Source organism: Elephas maximus, chromosome 25 (genome assembly GCF_024166365.1).
Source record: "Elephas maximus indicus isolate mEleMax1 chromosome 25, mEleMax1 primary haplotype, whole genome shotgun sequence".
In the NCBI taxonomy this organism is placed as follows: Eukaryota; Metazoa; Chordata; class Mammalia; order Proboscidea; family Elephantidae; genus Elephas; species Elephas maximus.
In genome coordinates this window covers 12,979,615-13,002,106 of record NC_064843.1, presented here as the reverse complement: position 1 = coordinate 13,002,106, position 22,492 = coordinate 12,979,615, and the positions used below count along the sequence as shown (strand labels likewise).

Genomic DNA, 22,492 nt, shown 5'->3' with positions numbered 1-22,492 from the left:
TTAAGACACATTGCATTAAAACATTGTCTTGATTACTGAGTTTTTGGTGCCCTTGTAAATTTTGCACTCTCACTGGAATCCCAGTCCTGGCAGTTAAGTTACCCCCTTGTCGTCTTTGAGGCTGTTCTTTCTCCTGGCGTTCATCAAAAGTCACATGGGGCGCACAGGTGGTCCAGGGCAGCCGAGACAAGAAATAGGTGTCCCGCTTGTTTGGATGGATGGGGCTGGGGAAGCCCTAATTTCTGGTAATGACCTCTTGTTCCTGAGTAAAATTTCACCCTTGAATGGTTACTGGTAGATAAACCTAGTACTCACATTTTCTGCACTTTCTGAGCTGTGGTACTGATAAGTTCTGTGTACTGTGATGCCCTTCATGGAACATGGAACAGATACGGCCCACTCTAAATCAAACCAATAACAATTTCATGTGCAGCAAGTGCAATGTTTGTTTCGTATTCCATGTGTATTTTTGGAAAGCTCAGTAAAATAGTTTATGGCTCAAGTGTAACCAGGAAGCGTGATGCACCTCCTGGGCCCTGGTACTGATATGGACCACGTTTGCCATGTACTTCATAGGACATGGTACCAAAACTACCAACAATGATTCAGCAGCCATTCCATTAGAGAAAAAACATGGCATCACCAAAGAATTAAAAAAAAAAAAAAGTTCACCCATGAAAGGGTTAAAATGAGATTTATAATCTAATCCTTTGGGGGAGGAAGGGAGATGGGTGGAGGAAGGAGGGAGACAGACAGGAAAAACCAATCAAATTCTTAAGAGTTCTTAAAAAAGAAAGAATGCTTGAGTTAACAAGATAAACTTCCTTGCCTCCTCTTCTCCTTTTTCCCAAATCCATATAAATTATAGGATTTTTATAGCATGTTGTTTACATGAATGAAAAATTCTTTCTTTAAAAGAAAACAAGGCAAAGGTCTAAATGAGTGAGCAGTTCTGAGTAGAGCAGGTTGGTCATTTAAAAGACCAGTTTGTGATAAGATGAAAAGCAAGTCTTTCCAATACAAAAAGGTTTACTAGACCTAGACAATAAAAACAGAATCCCTTCATTTATGCAGTTATTTTTTGAATCATGCAGATTTCAGGCACTATATACAGTTACTACCTAAACAGTTGGCAGTTCAAACCCACCAGTGGCTCCTCGGAAGAAAAGACCTGGCTATCTGCTCCTGGAAAGTTTACAGCCGAGGAAACCCTATGGGGCAGTTCTACTCTGTCACGTGAGGTCACTGAGAGTCAAAAATCAACTCAATAGCACTGAAGAACAACAAAAACAACAACATACACAGCTTCAGAGTCTTACATAGGAACAAGGGAATCGATAATTTCACACTTGTGTTTATAGTAATAATTTATGCAGTGGTTTTCAAACTCCATCGTGCCCCAGAATCACCTGGCGGGCTAGTTAAAAACACAGATCGTGGCTCCATTCCCAGAGTTTCTGATCCAGTGGGTCTGGGATGAGGCCTAAGAGTTTGAAGGCTACCTAACAAGTTGTCAGGTGATGCTGATGATGCTGGTCCTGGGACCTCATTTTGGGAACCACTGTTTTATTCTACGTCCGGGATTGTAATGGATAACAACCCATCATTGGATAAGTTAGAGAAGTGTTCTGCATCTTCTTTGACCATATCTAAGTTTCTTTTGAAAAGGAAGTATTGGTACAAGAAATTTCCAATTCTTGGTATTAGAGACTAAAAATTTTGTGTGGGGGGATGGGATATTATATATATATAAATTGTTGGGTACCGCTGAGTTGATTCTGACTTATAGCAACCATAGATGACAGAATAAAACTCACAGCAACCCTATAGGATAGAGAACTGTCCCATAGGGTTTCCTAGCCTGTAATCTTTACAGGAGAAGATTCCTAGGTATTTTCTCCCATGGAGTAGCTAGCTGGTGGTTGGGTCAAACAGATGACCTTTCAGATAGCAGCTAAGTGCTTAATCATTGCACCACCAGGGCTCCATTATATGTCCCTGGGTGACACCAATCATTAACATGCTTGACTGCTAACCAAAAGGCTGGAGGTTCGAGTCCACCCCGAGGCATCTTGGAAGAAAGGCCTGGTGATCTACTTCTGAAAATCAGCCTCTGAAAACCCTATGAAATGGATATCGATTTCCAGCTCTCTTTAACACCAGGTACAGCCACAGAAAAATTTTAGAGAAGACTGAGTATCAGCAACAGAAAAATTTTAGAAAAAATGGTATCAGCAACAGAAAAATTTTATAAAAGACTATTTTCTAAAATTTTTCTCTTGCTGTGCCTGGTACTAAAGAGAGTTGGAAATTGATACTCATTTCATATGTATATAAAACCAGCTGTTGTGGACTTGATTCCAACTCACGGCATCCCTGACTCATGCGACCCCATGTGTGTCAGAGTAGAACACTGCTCCACAGGGTTTTCAGAGGCTGATTTTCAGAAGTAGATCACCAGGCCTTTCTTCCAAGATGCCTCGGGGTGGACTCAAACCTCCAGCTTTCTGGTTAGCAGTCAAGCATGTTAATCATTGGTGTCACCCAGGGACATATATATGGAACCCTGGTGGTGCAATGATTAAGCACTTAGCTGCTATCCGAAAGGTCATCTGTTTGACCCCACCACCAGCTACTCCATGGGAGAAAATACCTAGGAATCTTCTCCTGTGAGGATTACAGTCTAGGAAACCCTATGGGACAGTTCTACTCTATCCTATAGGGTCACTATGAGTTCTACTCTCTTATCTCTGGTCACTGTGTCTGCTGTTAAAGACAGTTTGGAAAGAATAATATATTTTTCTTTTTGGTTTTGGTTTTAAATTTGGTGTTGATTTTTGCTGGTTAGGATTGCCCTCTGGATCCCGGGGTTGCCATGGTGACACTCTGGCCTCTCTGTTGTCATTTTTGGGCCAGAGCCCCACTGACATGAGTTCTTACATGCCGAACTCAGGAGCTTGGCACGGGGTCTGGGAAGCCAAGGCTGGTGAGCCACGCAAGGAGGATGCCAAGCAAATGAAGATCTTGCAGACTGACTGACTGGTAGGACTCTAAAAAGTGGGCCGAGGAGAATGGGACTAAGCAGCTAGCCTCGAGCTGAGAGTTCTCCACAGGGGTGCCTGGTTCACCGAGACTGCCTCCAAAAGGCACATTGGGGAAGGGGTGATCTTGCCCAGGCACCGACTTTCCATACTCTTGTGTTGCGGCAGTACACGGCACTCCACTTTTTAAGTAAAAATAACACATTTTGACATTAACGGAGGTTATTCCTTTTTTTTTCTTTTTTTTAAATTATAGAAGATGCAATCGCAGCAGCAGCAACACAGGCCAAGAGACATATAACAATAGAAATAAAAAAATCTTTTTGGATTAAATTTTGCATTAAAATCAAAGTGCTAACAGTAATTAGTGTGTTCATTTGGAAAAAATGTTAATTGCACCCCACTCCCCTCAAAAAAAAAAAAAAAAAAACCTCAGAACAAAACCCCCAACCCCTAAGGAAGTGAAAAGTCAGGTTTCTCTCCACACATCGCCTCCCCACCCCATCCTATTGCCTGGGCATAAAAAACAAAACAAAACAACCATTGCCATGGGGCGGATTCAGGCTCGGAGCGACCCTACAGGACAAAGTGAAACTGCCCCATAGGGTTTCCAAGGCTGCGATCTTTAAGGAAGCGGACTGCCACATTTTCCTCCCGCAGAGCTGCTGGTGGGTTCGAACCACTGGTTTCTAAGCGCCCACCTTTCATTTAGCAGCGGAGCGGGTAGCCAGCTCCCTATTGCCTGGACATAAAAAAAAAAAAAAAAAAAAAAAGCTACTGTTAAAATCTGGCCTGGGTCCTCTTAGCTATTTACACAGCAGGATGATTCTGCATGGCATGTACTGTTGCTCTGAGAATAGAAAAATATGAATGATCAAAATCCTAGTGACATCTTCAGCTAGGACAGATTTTCCCCGCATTTTTATATTTGTCCTATTCTTTGCCCAGACATGTGCCCAGGAGTGACTGTTTACTCCACCCCTTAATGCTAAAGTGTGGCTGTGCTTAAATCATTTTTTTTTTGAAGTTGTGTTTTGAGTACTGTAAAAATCTCCACTTCTGTGTAAAAATCTCTGGGTCCATTTTAAAAACCGTGCCTTTGAAGTTGGCTGGGGATCTGAGGAACTCGGGGAGAGTTTACCAGTAGGTGGGAGTGGAAACCTACCGTTTTCTTCCCACTTCTTATTTTTTTCTTTTGCTAACGTCTATGCCAGAAGTCTTGGGTCAGCTTCCAACTCACTTTCCTCGGAAAGAGGCTTTGGGGCTGCCTGGCTGGTTTTGTGAAAAGCCATCAAGTACCCATGTCATAAGCGGCAGTTTTAGTACAAGTCTGATTTCTCCTGCCTGGCCGGCTGGTCACAGTTGGGTTCCATGATATTTAAACTGGTAGGACAGTCTGTGTTTAGTCTTCCTAAGGACACTGTATCTTACGGGGCTCTCAGCGGAGTGTGTGTGTGTGTGTATATATATATATAATTAACTCAGGTACTTTGCCTCTTGGCTTAAATTAAATAGCCAAGGTGCAAACAAATCTCTGGCGCTCAACAAGACTCCCAACCACCCCACTCCTCCTCCCCACCCCCCTGGTATTTGCTGCTCCTGATCCACCTTTCCCTGGGCCTCCACACTTGCAGGTGCGAGAAGTCAGATCGAAGGTAGAAATGGCTGCGAGAATTCACGGAAACGGTAATAAATCTGGTTTTGGAGACTACCCCAACCCAGTGCCGCCTAGTCGGGAGACTAAGTACTTAAAAATATCCTTTCTCAGCAAGACGTAGCCTACAATTAAAATAATTCCGTGAAGAAAGGAGCCCTAAGTACTCCTTGCGTTTTGCACACACCTAAAGGGGAAGACCCCTTTCCACTGGTTTTCAGAGGGGAGGAGAAGAGGGTGGCCAGGACCTTGCAGGTAAGTCTTCCAAACACGATAGCTGGTTAAGGCTGTGAGTAGTCGCCCCTCCCCCCTCCCGTTTACATGAAATAAGCGCTCCAAGCATTTCACCGCACGCGGCGCGGCCCTTGGGGGGAGTTCCTTCAAGTAAGAGCAATCCCTGCGTTGCTCCTACCTTAAACGTTTGGCGAGCTGGCAACATGAATCTCCAGCACCTAAGGGTGAGAAGACAGGCATTGGGGTGGAGGGCCGATGCGATCCCAGCGACTGGGAGGGCGGTAAGGCGGGCGGGAAGGCTGGTGCCCCCTGGGTGGGATGGCGCCGGTGCGGGGTGCAGGGTGGCTCCGGGACGCAGTTCTGGCCTCTTCCTCAGTTCTGGGGCAGGAGAGTCGGAGTAGCCAAGGACCTGCCACAGTGGGCCTCCGCCTCGCCTGACGGCGACCAGATAAATGAGTCAAAGCTGCCGGGCTTGGCCAGCCCGGGGGTGCATGGTTGTGTAGGACACCGAGCAGAGAAGCCTCGGGGGACGCTGGTCTCCCACCTGCGCTCGGAGCGCTTAGGCTGCCTATGGATGGGCTCGGGGATGTTGGTGGAAAGGTGACAGGCGTTCTGCAGGCATCTATCTTCCCGCAGCGAAGTGTGGCCTCTGGCGAGCGAGGGTCCTCCAGGGCAGAGGAAGGAAAGTCAGGCATGTCTCTAATGGGTCCCCGAGGGCCGCTAGGAAGGTGGCCCTGCGTGCTAGGAAACTCTGTGGCTGTGCGCTAGTGGGACGGCTAAAAACTCGCTGCGCCTTCATCTCTATGCAATGCGGCCGGCGGGTGCAAAGTTAGAGACAAAACCCGGGCATCTGCGCTAGGCGAACTCTCTGCAAATGGGCACCAGGAGTAGACCACGGCCGGAGATCGAGCCCAGGCCTCGTTCGGCAGCTTGGGAATCCACAGGCCGCCCTCCGTTCCGCGCCTCTCTTTTGCCCATTTGGAAAAGGCAGATGTTTGCGACGAAGAACTAAAAGCCGGTTCACGCACAGTGCCGGGCGCAGCGCGGCGCGAAGAGAAGCCAGCAGTAATGAGTTGGTGTTGAGTTCTAGGCTTGGGCCGGAGGCGTCTACTTGAGCAGTGGCGGCCTTGCGTACCGTTTAAAACTGTTATTATTATTGTAGATTGGCTGTGGACTGGTGCATGGCGCCCCAGGATGTGCGCCTTGGCGGGCTTAGACCGTTCTAGGTGATTTTTGACGCAAATGTCTGCCCAGTGGGTGCTAGTGCGTGAAGGGAGGGCGTGGGGTGGAGGGTGGGGCGTGTGAACGTACCCCTCTCGCCACCGCACTGTTACAGGCCTTGGCCTTCTCAGCCCTGCACGGCCCTCGGGAGCCCACCACTTACAGCCGGCCCTACCCGAGCTCGCGCCGCTCAGAGGGCAGCAGCGACAGCCAGCGCTGGCGCGGCCTCGGCGAGGGCGCTCGGGGGCCTCCACCTGCTGCTCGGGCGCCCCTCCCTGGGGCTGACGAAGAGCCGCGGGCCAGGCACAATCCCGCTCTACCCGCCCGGCCGCCTTCCTGGCCTGGGGTGGGGGTGGGAGCGGCGGCGGACTCCGCCTGGGGCAACCAGTAGTGTTTCCAGAGGTACCCGACCTCGCGCTTCCTTGGAGGTGGCGCACAGTCCGGGCGCTGCTGCCTTTGCAGACGCCTTGTCGCCTCCTGTCTGGCGTCTGGGGCCATCCTGGGGCTCAGGTGCGGGCTGCGGGCGTGGGTCCCGGGCCGGCGCGCGCGCTGTCAGGCTCCCTAGGGGGCGGCAGAGGCGAGCTTCCGAGGAGTGGAGGGAGGCTCCCCCGGGACCCCTAAGTCCTGCTTGCAGTTAGTCAGGCAGCTGCGAGGCCTCCAGGGTCCAGAGGGGGCACCCTTCCCCTGGCGCTGGTTGCCTAAGGGCGCCGCCAAGCAGTCCCACGCGGTTTTCCGGCGGGCGAGGGGCGGGGGATTTGGGGTCTGTCTAAGGTACCCTAGTCCGTAGGCCCCCTGCACCCGGCTGAGCGAGAAACTGAGCTGAAAGCTTGGCAGAGGCTTCCAGAACCCCCAACAGGACGCGCTTGCCTGGGTTCCTCGTACGCATGCAGCGCTACCTCTCTGGTGCAGCGTTCTCGCGCGGGGCAAGCACCCCATCGAGAGAGCAGAGGTCGCCCTCCACCCGGCGCGTGGCCAGTGGAGAGGAGGCAGCTCTGTGGCCCAAGACGCCGCCTTAGGAATGAATGGACTTTGACCAGCGATTCTGAAGCCTCTAGGCTCCTGGGCCTCCCCGATCCGAGGCATGCAGACCCTCCGGGCCCATCAGCACCCTTCCGCCTTGGACGCCCCCGGGCGAGGAGAATCTCCATCCCTGCGGGTGGCTCCGGCGAACGCAGCTGCGGGAAGGAAGGAAGAACAGCCAGGGCCTGGGGTGGGGGTGGCACGCTCCTGCCTGGGGTAGAGTGTTGGCACGGAGGAGTCTACTTGTCCAGCCGCACCCCAGACTGGCTTCCAACCTGGGGCGAGAGGGCCCAACGTGGAGAGAAGCTCCGCGCCGGGGTCCGGGGATCTGGGGCACCCAAAGGCGGCCTCACAGCCTCTTGAGGAGAGCAGGGGCCCCAGTCTTACAAGTCTGGGGTGCGAGCGTGCCTGCGGCAGCGGGGTCTAATTCTCTCATTGCACAGCGCCTTCCCCTCCCCTTCGGAGCCAGCCCCCCAAACCAGTAGCGCCGCTTCTGCGGTTGTTTATTTTGCCTCCAGGCCCGGGTGACTTGGAGCTAGGCGTCAGGGGTCCTGTGCGCGTCTTTTAAATAGACTGCCCTTCGTACTTAGTGCAAATCTCTGCAGACGTTCTTGGCCCGAAAAGCCCCCAGATGGTTTCCCTTCCAGGGCTTGCTCTCCCGTGTATGTGGCCGGAATTGTCATCTTGGATCTTGGCTGCTACGAGCAGGGAGGACGCTGCTCTTGGAGGACGCCTGTTTTAATTTTAGTTCTTCTTTTATTTGAGGCCCCTCTGAGACTAAAGAAATGCTATAAAGTTCAAGCAGAAACCCGCGGAGGAGGTGGGGGGGAGGTGGCTGCCATCATCTGTGAGTGGGGAGCGAGAGGTGCGTCCACTCCAGGCCGGAAGCTCCGTGCAGAGGTATTGATTATTGCAACATCGGATTCGGAATCAAATCGAAACAGTTCCTCTTCTGCTCCCCTCATTTGTTTAAATCCAGCTCCGGGGACCAGTTGGGACGCCCCAACAAAATTCGCCCTCGAGAATTAGCGACTTTGCTCTTGCAATGAAAAAAATCAATTATAATATTCGGGTCAATGGATTTCGTTTCTGAAACTTTTAAAAATCAACACTGAGCGTTGTTTTCAAGTGTGAGTGGAAAGTACATATTGTGGGAGACAGCATTTATGGGAGAGGAAGTTTCGTTTTCTGCCTCCACCTCTGGAACGGGCGTGCCTACCTTGCCAGCTTGGGGACCTCTCCCCAGGCCCCCCTCCGCTAGTGGCGCTCGGGGTTTGCGCTGCCCCGCACCTCTTTTCCTCGGCGAGCGGAGCTTCCAGTGCCTGCCCACCGGAGCAGCTACGGACCCGAGCTGGGCCGGGCTGGGCAGGGCAGAGCTGGCGAGGGCGCGCGGGCACCCCTGCCCCTCACGCCCGGCGCAAGCAGCCGCCGGAGACGCAGCTGCGGGAAACAGCAAACGCAGCCGACTTTGACTTTGGGGCGGGTCCCGCGGCCAGCTGGCTTGAGGCGCTTGTGGCAGACACCCTAGGTCTCCCGCCCCCACCCTGGCGGAGGGCTGCGTTCGCGGGGGGCGCGGTCGGAAGGGGGCGCCACTGGGCGGGTTGGGGCTCTGGCTGCCCTATCCCTATCCCAAACCTATGTCTCCATGGGACAGATGGGGTGGGATGCGTTGGGGGAGCTAAGGGGACCCCAGTTGTTGAGACACCCTCCCCCGAACGCCGGGTCTATAACCCCAGGTCAAATCCTTCTTTTGGAGAGTGGGAGAAGGCGCTTTAGGCGAAGAGGGGCTCGAAGGTATTAGGAGTCGGGTCCCCAGTTTGCCAATCTCAGGTGCGTATAGGATGGGGGGTGAGAGATGGAAGGCGCGTCGGGGGGGCCCCGGCCTAGTAGGCTTTCACCTAGGTGCAGCCTCTCCAACCCCCCCGGACCCCACGCAGTGTGGGGCTCGGCGCGGCGCCAGCCGGGGATGCGAGGCGGAGCTAGCCTGCGACTGGTTGGGGGCTGCCCCGCCCTGCGCCCGGACCTTGCGCCGGCCCCCAGGGAGGAGTTATGATAATTTCCTTCTCATTAAGGCGCCCGGGTCCCCCGGCTATCGCCGGGACAGACCGCACAGGCCCGGCCTTCACGGTCCACGGCAGCAGGGTCTACACTCGCGGCGGCAGCATCTACGCTCGCGGAGCCGCCGATGAGCGTTCAGTGACCGGGACAGCGAGGCCCGAGCGCTGCGGGGGCGGTGGCAGACGCCTGGCCAACGTGACCCCGATATTGGATTTACCGGTCGGGGGGTGGGGGGAACCTGGATTTAACTGGCGACTGTTTTGGGGGACGCCGGACGCCATGTTGTGGAAAATAACAGATAATGTCAAGTATGAAGAGGACTGCGAGGTGAGCAGGGGTGCAGGGGCGCAGCTCGGCCCGACACAGTCGGGTGGCAGAGCCACTGCACCGAGGTCTGGGCCAAGGGCGTAGGAGCAGCGAGGAGGCGCCGGCCGCCACTTCTCGGTGGGACGGGGGGGGGGTCTACCCTTCCGGTCACCCCTCCGCCCACGTCTCCGGCACCCCTTCTTGCTTCGGGTCTTTTCCTAAATATCCAGCCATCGGAAAGGGGCTAGAAAGAGAATGGCAGGTCCCACTCCCAAAGTTTACCGGTAGCTTTCCTGAGAAGTAAAACAGCCCTTCCCGTTTTCTCGGAAGAGCGCCCCGTGTGCAACCCTTAGACGTGGCTTTTACGCATGAAATCTCCGTCCAAAGGGGTCAAACGAGGTGACCTGGCGACACCTGCGGAGTCTTCTTCCAAGGCGGGCTTGTCACCTGCCCCTCTACCTCCTCGGGGAAAGAAGAAAACAACAGAAGTTTGACTTTCAAGAGAAGTGGGGGCTGGGAAGTGCTGGGGGGGACTGAGGCCAGATGGGGCCGTGCGCTCACGAGTGCTCCAGCCTGTCCGACAGGTTGAGCTAGAGTTTCGGAGAGTGGGAGGGAAGAAGGGAGGGAGGGAGGGAGGCGGCGAGCGGGAAGAGGAAGAAGACGCAGACAGCGTGCGGCGAGCGCCAGGGCGCAGTGAGAGGGAGCCCAGCTCCGGCCGCAGGAGCGCAAGGCACCCCCAGGGCCTAGAAGGGCTGCCCCGCTTGTAGGCCCGGACGCTTCCGCTAGGGGGCGACGGTGCCATGTTTCTCCTGGGTCCCCACCACCCTTGTGACCCCGGGGACAGATGGACAGACATCCTTTAGGAACTAAGCCGGACAGCCGTTGGGCTAGGGGACGTGCACAGGCAAGGTTTCCCAATTTTGAGGGTCCTCGATTCTCCCGCTGCACCCCGATGTGCGAGGACACTGGCCGGAGCCGGGCAGGGCGGTCTCGCTCCAGACCCTCACTTGGCCCGAGCAAGGGTCGCAGGGAGTGCAGCCCTGGCTGCGGCGCGGTCCCACCCAAGTCCCACGGGCGGTGCTGGGTGGTAGGCTGTATCTGGGCGCGTCGCCCTCCCGGAGGTCTTTGTCCTGGGGGTGTGGAAGGGAGGGTCCCTGGGGCGGGGAAGCGCGCATGTCCCGCGCGGCACGCATTATTCCCGGCCGCAGCTTCCTTTCGCGCTGCACCGACATGTGTGGGCTGGTGAGCGAGCACGCGCTGCCTCAGGTGCGCCGCGGACCGCCTTCTTCCTCGGCTCTCCGGCTCGTCGAGCCGAAGGCCTGGGGCGCGGACCTGGCTCCTCCGAGCGCCCCGGGGGTCCGAGCGCCCAGACCGTCGGCGCCGAGCTTTGAGGACTCCTTCCTGCAGGCCTCAGCAGCCTTCCCTTCCGCCGCGAACGCGTGGTTTCAACGAACTCCCCGGGGCCATGTGCCCCGGGGTCGGGATCGCACGGCTTCGCGCGGCGGCTGCTCGTTCGCAGTAGCCGGGGTTCGTACTAACCGGGTCGTCTGTTTCTCCCCCAGGATCGCCACGATGCGAGCAGCAATGGGAACCCGCGCCTCCCGCCCCTCTCCTCGGCCGGGCAGCACCTCTACAGCCCCGCACCACCCCTCTCCCATACCGGAGTCGCCGAATACCAGCCTCCCCCGTACTTCCCACCTCCCTACCAGCAGCTGGCTTACTCGCAGTCGGCCGACCCCTACTCGCACCTCGGAGAAGCGTACGCCGCCGCGATCAACCCGCTGCACCAGCCGGCGCCCACCGGCAGCCAGCAGCAGGCCTGGCCGGGTCGCCAGGGCCAGGAGGGCGCCGGCCTGCCCTCGCACCACGGGCGCCCAGCGGGCCTGCTGCCCCACCTCTCAGGGCTGGAGGGCGGCGCCGTGGGCACCCGCAGAGAGGCCTACCGCCGCTCCGACCTGCTGCTGCCGCACGCGCACGCCCTGGACGCCGCGGGCCTGGCAGAGAACCTGGGGCTCCACGACATGGCGCACCAGATGGAGGAGGTGCAGGTGAGCGCGCCTTGGCTCCTGGCCCCTCCTGCTGGGAGTGTTTGCCCCCTGCCCCTCCCCACCTCCACCCAACACCTGGCCAGACTCCCCACACCTAGCAGAAACTTTGTCGTTTCTCCCCCAGAGTGTCGACGACCAGCATCTGCTTTTGCACGATCAAACGGTCATTCGCAAAGGTGAGTAGTTCCGCTTCCACCCCCTCCCCCACCTTGGGCCACAACTTGTACTTGACTGCTCTGAAGTCATTAGCTTGTTGGAAAGATAAGGGAACTTGGTGGTGGGCTTGGAACATTTGTGAGGGAAGGGAATGGTGAGAGGGACGTCAAGAAAAGTAGGTTTTAGAAGTTGAGAAAAGAGAGATTTCCCAATCTAGAGGGAAAAGGATGCTGGTTGGTTCTCTTACAAGGGGTTTTGGAATTAAAGGAGAATATTTTTCTCTCTGTATTTGTCACTTCATAGTTTTCTCTCACCTCCTCTAAGTGCTTTTGCAATCTTAGAGATAAGTCTCGGAGGTTTTATTTTAAAATCTTCAGTTGAGTGGTTCTGAATGGGCTGATGGGACTTGGGGGAAGAGTCCTCAATTCTGATCTGCAAGAAAAGTTTTGAAGCCGTTTGGCCTAGCAAATAGACATCCCTGAGAGCGAAATCGGTGGGGTGGAGTGATCAGGGAAAGGTTGGGCTTATGCCGGATCAGGCAAGGGATTTGGAAAATTGGATTACTTGGTGAGTGAGTGGCTGGTGAAATTAAGTTAGGTACTGATGGAATTACCAGTCTGGCCGTTAGAGGAGATGGAGTAAAGGTAGTTACGGTCTGTTATTTCGAATTTGAACTGCTCGAATTGATGGGGGAAAGACGGCTTTTAGGGGGGGAGGAAAACCTCAGCAAAATAAACTAACTTCCCAGTAAATTTTCAACAATACGGGTTTGCTTGTTTTTGTAAATTCACTGTGATCAGTTGCACTGAAAGGTTTTGGCAAGGGATCTGAAAGTACCTCAGGATTTTGGTTGTTCATTGTGTGAGGAGGGAGAAAAACCCACCATTTTATTTAGTACTGAAGCAGTCTTCTGAGACACAGGTTCTAATTAAACAGCTCTTCACAGCAGCTAGGAGCTGAAAACCTACAGTGCTAGGGATCTTGATTAATTAACTTCTCAAGGTGTTAAACTGTGAATTTCAGATTAGATTATCTTTGAAGCCTACAGTTTAAAATCTGCTTGCAATTTACAGTCCAGTGTCCAACATTATTTATTGTTCAAGATCTTTCGGCTTTGGTTAGTGGTTTTGAAAAGGTCTCTTCCTGCCTTGGCTGCGGTTCTCCTGACTACTTGTTCCGGTCTTCATTGCTAGGTCCTATTTCAATGACCAAGAACCCCCTGGGTCTCCCCTGCCAGAAGGAGCTGGTGGGGGCGGTGATGAACCCCAGCGAAGTCTTCTGCTCCGTCCCAGGGAGACTGTCTCTTCTCAGCTCCACGTCGAAATACAAAGTGACCGTTGCTGAAGTCCAGCGGCGCCTGTCCCCGCCTGAATGCTTGAACGCCTCATTACTGGGAGGTGTTCTCAGGAGGTACGTTGTGGGATAGAATGGTTGGGTGCCTGAAGGCCAATGTATAAGTGGCCTGGGGAGGTATTTTTAACATTTATGTAACTTTTGCACCTAACGCTGAATGCTAATAGGCTCAGAGTTTTAGTACTTTTCTTCTCCTTTAGAAAGTGCCAAATGTAGAAGGAAGTGCTAACACAGCACTGAGAAATTATCATTTGGTTAGTTTGGATCCAAGTGTGCAGTGGCGGCTTCTGTGTTAAGGGAAGGGGGATCTGGGTGTATTTTGTCCCCCGAGGGAGTTTTTTTTGGGGGAGGGGAAGGGTTGCCACAGTTTCTGTGAGTGAAAATGTACCTACTGCCGCACAGCTTGCAAAGTTCTGTGAATTAAAAAAAATGTGGAGGCTAGGAAGGGGTTTTTAATTTTACAGGGATACCTTGAAAAAGAACCCTTGTATCATTCGATCCACGTAATGTAGTTGTCTCATTAACTTCCGTTTCGACAGTGGCACTTTGGGAATTTAGTTTCCAAGTGTGGTTTCTAGAGAAAGCAACCAGAGTCTACTTTCTGTTCCCCAGAGCCAAATCCAAGAATGGGGGCCGATCATTGCGGGAGAAGTTGGACAAGATTGGGTTAAATCTTCCAGCCGGCCGACGGAAAGCTGCTCACGTGACCCTCCTGACTTCCCTAGTAGAAGGTCAGTGGGGTTTTATTTTTGTTTGTTTGGTCTTGTTTTTAATTTGTGCTGTGTTTTTAATACCTTTATTAAAAAAAGCTAAAAGAACCCTTGAAACAGCCGAACGCAATTGAATTCTTAATAAATTCATTACAAGAAATCACAAGAACTTTATCGAATAAGCTAGCAGTTTAACATCTGACTACTTGAGTATCCTGGGTTCCCCAGAAAGTCAGTGTGAAAAGGACGCTGGTTTCCCTAACTTCAGTGCCGATAGAGGTGTTAAGACGTTTCCTGTTGAATGGCAGTGCTTGGTAGGATATTGGGATGTTGTTGGGTGTGTCCACAAGTCGATTCCGACTCCTAGCAACCCCATGTGACAGAGTAGAACTGCCCCCCTACAGTTTTCAGGCTGTAACCTTTATGGAAGCAGATCTCTAGGTCTTTCTTCCGCAGAACTGCTGAGTGGGTTCAAACCACCAGCCTTTCAGTCAGCAGCCGAGTGCTTAACCATTGTACCACCAGGGGTCCTTTGAATATTGGGAGAGTGGTCAGTTAAGAGAAAAAAACCAAACCCATTGCCATCAAGTCAATTCCGACTCATAGCGACCCTACAGGACAGAGTAAAACTGCCCTGTACAGTTCCCAACTAGTGCCTGGTAGATTTAAACTGCTGACCGCTTTTGGTTCGCAGCTGTAGCTCTTAACCACTGCTCCACCAGGGTTTCCTTTCCCTCCATTAAAGAAAGAAAAGCTAATGGAACTCTGGCCCTGCTATGAGTTGGAATCGACTCAACAGCCATGAGTTTAAGGATTGCAGGATATTTCTGGAATGGAGGCACACTGCCCCCCACAACCTCCAATGTAATCTTGATGCTGGCAATACAACTTTGAAAAGAGGGGGTGAGGGAAAAGGAAAACAAATTTTTTTAAAAAAGGTAAGCAAAGTGCCTCGTTAGTGTACACAGGAAGATGGAGTCCAACAGAAACTTCTAAAACCTTGAGCAATCTCTAAGCACCTGGCCCAATCAGCTCATCGCTGGGCTCTTGCTGTGGGCGGGAGAGCCAATGAGAAGTGGTCTCGGGTAGCCACGCAATCTTTTCTTTTGAACACTTTCTTTCCTGGGCTGATGGCGTGACTGCTGTGCTAAAAAACTTGGCAAGGTCCCTGCCTACCTTTTTACGAGTGTCTCTGGAGGTCAGGGCGAGGAGAAAGGAGCTGCCTGTTAGAGAACAGCTGTCCTGCATGGAGAATGGTGGGTTCTGTGCCCGGCTGCATAAATGTGGCTCAGGAGTGCTTGAATAAGAAAGTGTGCGGCAACAATGGCCCTCAGATTCTCATTCAGAAAGTCTGGGGCCCTCACTGTCGGGCTTTTTGGAAAGCTCTACCAGTCTTGCAGTGCTGGAGCCAGGGAAGGATACTTCTGGTAGAGGATGAGTTTGCTCGAACTCATGGACTTTTGGATGGGCAGCCCAAGTTGGTGGTTGGGGCTCTTAACATTTCCAGTATGAAACTACCTTTTTCCTGGCTTTCATAAACACTGGAGACCTGGTTCCCTTCGGTATAGAGCACCTAGAAGCCTTTCTGCCAGTTCGAAAAAGAAAGCACTGTGTAAAACACTTTCCTATTATCAAAGATTTTTTTTTTCTAATAGTGACCAGTTTGCTTTTTGTCCAACATGCTCATCTCCCGGGAATTTCCCACACCGATAATATTTTATTGCAAGAAAACCTGGGTTTGCCTCGGGGTCATCTGTATGGACAGGCGAATGGTTAGAATTGTTCAACTAGAGTTAAAAGTTTTCGGGGTCTTTCTCCTGTATAACTGTCCCATTCAACACCCAGGAAGTTCTACCGACTAGCTGAATGGTTAGCCCAGTATGTGATTTCATTTTTGAATGCAAAGTGTGAGTGGTAGACAATTAGGAGGAAAAGAGGAAAAAGAATTTGGTGGGTGGTGACCACAGCTATTCTAAACCCCTTTGCCACTGCTGATTATTTTAGGTGAAGCCGTTCATTTGGCCCGAGACTTTGCGTATGTCTGCGAAGCCGAGTTTCCTAGTAAACCAGTGGCCGAATACTTAACCCGACCGCATCTAGGAGGGCGAAACGAGATGGCAACTCGGAAGAACATGCTGCTGGCGGCCCAGTAAGTCTCCCAACTTCAATTTGATGGCTTCTTCTTAATGCCCCAGACCTTGGAGTTCAAGGATCAGCCCAGTCCCTGGTACTCAAAAAAAGAAATAGTTGTGAAATTAGGATGGCAAGCAAAACATTGCAAAGGACTTCTTTTAAAAATTCAAATACGTCTAATATGCAGAGTTGTGTGTGCGTTGCTCTGTGATGAACGTTGTCTGAGCTGCTTAGCTCTTCAGCTCAAAAGAGTTTTTACCCTTTCAACACAAAAATGTGTTGGAAATGATTTGTTTTGTAACGCTCAGTAAAGAAAGATTGCATGCCTTTTGTTTCTGGGTAATGAAACTTTGGTTTTTAAATGTAATGACCTCGAATGGGTTTATAGGTGGCATGTAGACAACTTCAACGTCTCCACAGCTACTGAGAGCTGCGGAGTTTCTCTTGGAGACCGACACCAGATGGATTTTAAAAGGATGGGAAACAAGGCAGAACTGGTCAAGTCATGAAATGGGCAAAAGGAAGCCCAGTGAACCCATCTTTCTAAAGAGAGTGGGTCTCAGGGGAATGTGGGATTCTCCAGACTCTTCCAGCCAGTTCTTGGCTGAGTTTATTTATTGGAGCCAACTTGTACCAAAGTAAGCGACTATCCCTTGGTTTCCCTTAACTTCTGGAGTGCATTTTCCTGAGTTCAAATCCTAACCCCCATCGCTTCCATTCCTGGTGACATTGACCAGTTGACTGGGGTTAATCTTTTTATCTGTTCTAATTGTAGTGAGGATTAAATAAGACAGTGCTGGAAAAGAGCTTAGTTCAGTACCTAGCATGTAATAGCAGTTAAGTCCAACAGTTAGCTTATTTTTTGTTGGATGCCCTGGAGTCGTTTTCAACTCCTAGTAACCCCATGTAACAGAGTGGAACTGCCCCATAGGGTTTTCTAGACTGTGGTCTTTACAAGAGCACATTGCCAGGTCTTTTAGCTGCAGAGCTGCTGGGTGGGTTCAGTTGCCAACCTTTCTGTCAGCAGTCGAGTGCTTAACCATTGCACTACCAGGGCTCCTTGTAGCTTATTACTGTTAGGTTTAAGTTCCACTTTATTGGCTCAGTCCAAAAACCCTGACTGTCTCTTAGGGGTTATTTTGGGGTACCTTGCTCTGTACCCTCGCTAGTTGCAGCTCACCTGTCTTTTGACCCTTCACAGACAAGTGTGTAAAGAATTCACAGACCTTCTCACTCAAGACCGAACGCCCAACGGGAACAGCCGGCCCACCCCGGTCTTAGAGACGAACATACAGAACTGCCTGTCTCATTTCAGCTTGATTACCCACGGTTTTGGCAGCCAGGCCATATGCGCCGCCATGTCTGCTGCACAGAATTACATCAAAGAAGCTCTGATTGTAATAGACAAATCTTACATGAACCCCGGAGACCAGAGCCCAGCCGACTCCAACAAAACCCTGGAGAAAATGGAGAAGCACAGGAAATGAAATGGGCCTTGAACAAAGAGACCAAGAAAAGAAAAGGACAGTGACATCGGTCGTCGGACCGGGAATCCCTCTTGCCTTGGGGGACAGTTTGTTACCGACCTTACTGTTGATTTCTGGATTGGCAGTGATTTTTTTTTTTTTTTTTTACATGCCCACCGGATTTTTTTCGTTGTTTCTCTAGCGCAGAAGTCTTCCAGTTTGGGACAAGTTACAGAAGGTGACCAAGTACCGTTCCTTGCTTCTGTTAAGCTTTTATTTTTTATGTGTTTTGAACCCTATTCTTCCAGTCTCTGAAAGTGGTGCTACAGTTTTAGATAAATCCTTTAAATTAATTCCCTCGGTTAACAAGAACCACAGACTTAACTGTTGAAATGCCAAATCGATGTGGGTTAGATCAACAATAACTTTTTTTTTTTTTATGCCTTTTAAGGCAATGGCTGCTTTTGGAGCTCACTCAATATTTATCTTAGAAGTTTACTTCTTCAGATGTCAAATCCTGCACTAGGAGGCAAAAGCCCTGTCTTCTTGTTATTAGGTGTTGTTGAGTCAATTCGAGCCTCGTAACGCCCCGTGGACAACAGCATGAGACGCTGCCCGGTCCTGTGCCAACCTCCCAGGTGTTGCTCTGCGTGAGCCCGTTGTTGCGGCCACTGTGTCAGTCCATCTCGTTGAGGGCCTTCCTCTTTTTCCCTGACCCTCTACTTTATCAGGCAAGATGTCCTTCTCTTCTTAGCAACTAGTTAGTCGGTGGTATTTGACACTTTCCACTTCTTGTTCAAAGGGGGCCTTCGTGTTTTAGAAAACTTATAGAAACAGCCTGCTGAAGGTGGTGTTTTTTCTGTTTCTCTTTTTTTTTGTTTTTATTTTTTTGAGCTCTGTAAAGTTAACTCTTTAAATGGGAGACTTCTTTGAAATGACATGTTCCTTTCAGGTACTGAAGCTTTATTTGCCTATTTATTTCAGATCTTGGTTTTTAGAGTAAACTTGGCATTTTGTTGTTGCCTGTTTTGTCCCCAAGTCCCCGTGGTGACTCGGTATGTTGAGAAACTGCGATGGCTGTACAGATTTTATTTATGCATAATTTAATGGGGTCTTGTAAATACTGGTGAACTTCTTATGACTTTTTTGAGAAATGGGATTCGATTTTAATATTCCCTTTTAAAGGTGTCGGGGTATTCTGTAGCACATCTTCAGGTTTTCTTCGTGTGTACACAGGGTATTAAGAATTAAGAGGGTATCGAGCTCTGCTCTAGACACGGAAGATTCTATTTAATTGAAGCTGTTCACAAAGCAGTAACTTTGTGTCTGCTTCCTGTTGGGGCTGAACCCTGAAATGAGTGTGTGGTACGGCGCAAGTGTGGATGAAACAGGTTTTGGAACTGCACTCTTTGGCTGTAAATGTTCCCAAATAATTCTGCTGTGTATATGGTAATCTGTATAATAAAAGTATTCTCGATAGAATCTGTGAAAATCTGGCTATAACTTAATTTTTTTTAAGTCTCTAAAATGAGTGGAATCGTGACAGACCTGATTTATGGATTATGGTTGTGACGTAGTTAATAGGATTGAGCAGCGAAGCTGGGCACTGCAGGAAATTTGAAGTTTCATTTTCTTTGCCTGTCGAGACCGCTCTCTTGTCCCAGATCCCTAGATGATCATCAGTGGCTCTCAGTTACATTTAGTACAATTTTCCCCACCCCTGGGAGTGTTGGGGAATGTGTGGGGGGCAGTTTACGGACACTGAGAAGGACCAAACTTTTTGGGATAAACTCTCACATGTAAGGTGACCCTATGGAGAAATATCACTCTGTGATTATGGTCAAGTTGACACCTGAAAATTTTGAGAATGGAAATGGAAGAGCGATTTTAGATACTGTTTGGGAAGACTCCTTAGGAAGACATGGCATTCAATGAGATGTGAACAGTGAAGGTGGAGGGTATGGGTGTTTCCAATTAATCGAAACTCCATCTTTGGAAGCATGAGAGCGTGCATCTGTCCAGGGCACGCTAATCATCTTTGGGTCAATCAGATATGGGTCTTTGTAGTCGACTTCCAGAGGAGAGGAGTCTGGCAGGGGTTCTGTTCTCTCTGGATGTTTGTAAAGATCTTGGATGCACGCTGCAGATACTTGATTTCAGGCTGAAGTGGCCTGGCACACCCTCCAGGAAATGATATGTTTATAGATTGGCTTGAGTGGCCGGGCTTCAAAGGGAAGTGGGAGCAAACGGATTTTCCACTTTGGATAAGGCTGTGGCTTCAACTACAGTCTCATAATCCTTAATTCATAATTCTCCCCAGTGCTCAGCAATTCCTGACTTCGTGTTGGCATTGAGTGTTATTAAGTAATTTAAACACTGCCGACCTAATACTTTGCTCTTGGCAGCTTGTCCTTGGCCACTGAACATTCCCATTAAGTTGGATTTATCTGGTGGATATGTCAAGATCACAATTGCCTTGTTTTAGAGCAGTGAAAAGAGGTCTTAGGTTGGCAGTTATTTCTCAATCAAGACTTGAGACATGAGGTGTTAAAAGGAAGTTATGGGAGCAAAGGCCTGAAGGAGAAAGAACTATATTATCAGCATCTTAACTTGCTTTTGCACTACAGTCGCTTTTAGGAGCTGTGCCGAATTGCAGCGCAGACAATGTGCTGGAAGCACCCCAAAGTCAACCAAGGATTGAAGTGAGTCATAAGCGGGGCCTGTTGCCTGGATCCTTGCTCAGCTCGCCATGATCCTCCTTCCCCCGGAAGTCCACGGATTTGCTGGGCCCGGTACACAGTAACTGGTATTTCCTAATGCCTCTGACTTGATGCCACCCAAAACAGCTCTCCCCAAGCATCCTTGAGAGGGCCCTACGAAAACACCGAGCCTCTCGTTTTCAGTTCAGCTCTTGTTTATTTGTGAGAAGGGTACCCTGTCCTTTGAGCACTTCCAGCCCCTGGCTGCTGGATGGAGGAGGGACTCTGAGGCTGGTAGACCGGTGCTTCTCATGGACATGGATGGTTATGTTGCAAGCCCCCACATCAGTGGGCATCTCATCCTGCCGCCTGAACCGGACCCTCCTGCTTGCCCCAGGTTGCACGTGAGCTGTTAGACAAACTGGGCTTGGTTCTTATTAACACACGGGACTTGCTCCAAAGTCTTTGCCCTCTGGGAGAAACAGCTGCATTTTTTTCTTTTTTTTCTGGTTGCACTGAAAGAAAACCCATCAATTGTCTGAAGGCAGTGCCGTCTTGAGTCCACTTATGTAAGAGACTCGGCAGCAGGATGGCAGTGTGTGCATTGGAGAGTTGCCTGTGGGTGCCTGGCTCCTCCTGCCCCACAGACAGCACCCTTAAGCCGTTGTCCAGGTGACCGTAGTACTTCATGGCTGTCTTACCTTCCATGTGCACCCAATTTAAGTTGTGGGGAAGGAAAGGGGTGAGATGAGTCTGTTTCTTATTTGAAATGATTCCAAAACAACGGTCGTCATTCTTGTCTTATGAGGAGGCGCTGTCTAGTGTCAGGGTAAGCTCTGAGACCTAAAGTTCCTGTGTCTGAAAGTTAAAAAAAAAAAAGAGGTAGCGGGTCATGGACGGGTGAGAAGACAAAAACTCTTCAGGCTCGGGCAGCGGCTGAGATTCTGGAGCCCCACTGGCTCTACTTTTTGGTTCCCAGCTGTTGTGAATCCCTGTAGACACTGCTGTAAGTTCCAAGGGCTGGGAGGCTTCCTCCCGTCTTTCCTTTTGCTGGTATGTGCAGGGGTGGCTGCTTAATTTGCCTTCCTTTCCAAGTAGGTGCAGATGGTTTGCAGTAGCCAACACAGGCCTGGGGAGAACAGCCTGGGGTCCCTTGAAGTGTGTTTTACAGGCCATGGAGCTTTCAGTTGCTCCTGGCATGGCAGTGACCCTTAGCAAATGTCTTCTTGTGTCAGCTGAGCACAGTGGGCGGTGAGGATTTTCTCCTCAGTTGGAGATAAGGAAGGTTTGCTTTCGACATTTCCAGGCTGTAGTACATGGTTGTGCTCTTGCCAGGAGCACTGTAGCTGTTGCTCCTTGATGATATAGTTGCTGTACCTTGAATTTCTCTTCCAGTAATCAGGCTTCATTTGCTTCTCTGAGACCAACAGGCCACCCCCTGGGAGGGTTGGTGACACTTGGAACCACCAAAGCCTGACCTCTTCCTGGTCTTGTCACCTACACTGGTACCATGCCCAAGCCCCATACTGCTGCAAGGTGGGCCACACCTTGGAAGTCTTTGCTAGACCATGGAATATAATCTTCTGCAAGAACAAACTTGACCTTGTATTTTTAAAAATTCCTATTACATTAGAGCCCAGAGTTTCATGGAAGGTTCACTTATTTTTTGACATCATGATAAACACTAATTTCCCTGCTTCCTTTAGATAACATCTTGATGGGGTAGGTGGGTAGAAGAAAAGAGTGAAAATGGAGTATAGTTGAAAGGCATAATTCCAGGGGCCTGTCCAAGAGCTAGCTTTGTTTAGAATGTTTCCAAGGTCAGATCTTGGTGTGTTTTCATGACATGTGTCACAGCACTTGCCCAACATTTTTCAAGGAGAGAACCTGGTCTTAAGGAAGGACTCTCACAAGGGAGAATGTGAGCGTTGGGTGGATTGAAGAGGGCATCTTGCTGTCTCACTTTTGCTGAGACTTGAAGGCCCTTGGGACTTTTTCTTTTGATCTTCTGATGATCTTTCGGTGAGTTTCTTTGTAAATGTGGGCTGTCATTGCTGCACAAAGAATGAGAAAGCTTCCTCTTTGATCCAACCACCCAGGTCAGGGCATCTAACAGCATGGAGGCTCTTCACACAGTGACACGAAAGTATGATTTTCCTGTCTCCCTTCTTAAATATGTTGGTGTACAGGCACCATTACTTGCTGGCAACCACATCACCCAGTGACCAGGCCTTTCCAGAGGAAGTCAGCTCCTTAGAAGTCACCCCAGTGTCTCCATCCAAAGCAAATCCTACACTCTCTGAGGTCTATTCCACACTGCAATTCTGCTTGTTTTAAGTGGCTACCTTGGGTGTTCAACACTGACCCCTCTGAGCAGTGGCTGCTAAGCCTGA

At 50.6% G+C, this 22,492-nt stretch overlaps 1 protein-coding gene across 1 annotated transcript; it reads left to right on the top strand.

Moving 5' to 3' along the window:
- The first annotated feature begins 9,260 nt into the window (after nucleotides 1-9,260).
- On the top strand, nucleotides 9,261-18,884 carry TFAP2C (transcription factor AP-2 gamma). Its single transcript, XM_049869082.1, has 7 exons — nucleotides 9,261-9,555; nucleotides 11,097-11,582; nucleotides 11,707-11,758; nucleotides 12,932-13,148; nucleotides 13,704-13,822; nucleotides 15,806-15,950; nucleotides 17,136-18,884. Exons 1-7 carry the CDS (start codon nucleotides 9,508-9,510, stop codon nucleotides 17,419-17,421), a joined length of 1,353 nt encoding a protein of 450 aa, XP_049725039.1. The 5' UTR covers nucleotides 9,261-9,507; the 3' UTR covers nucleotides 17,422-18,884.
- Nucleotides 18,885-22,492: the final 3,608 nt, after the last annotated feature.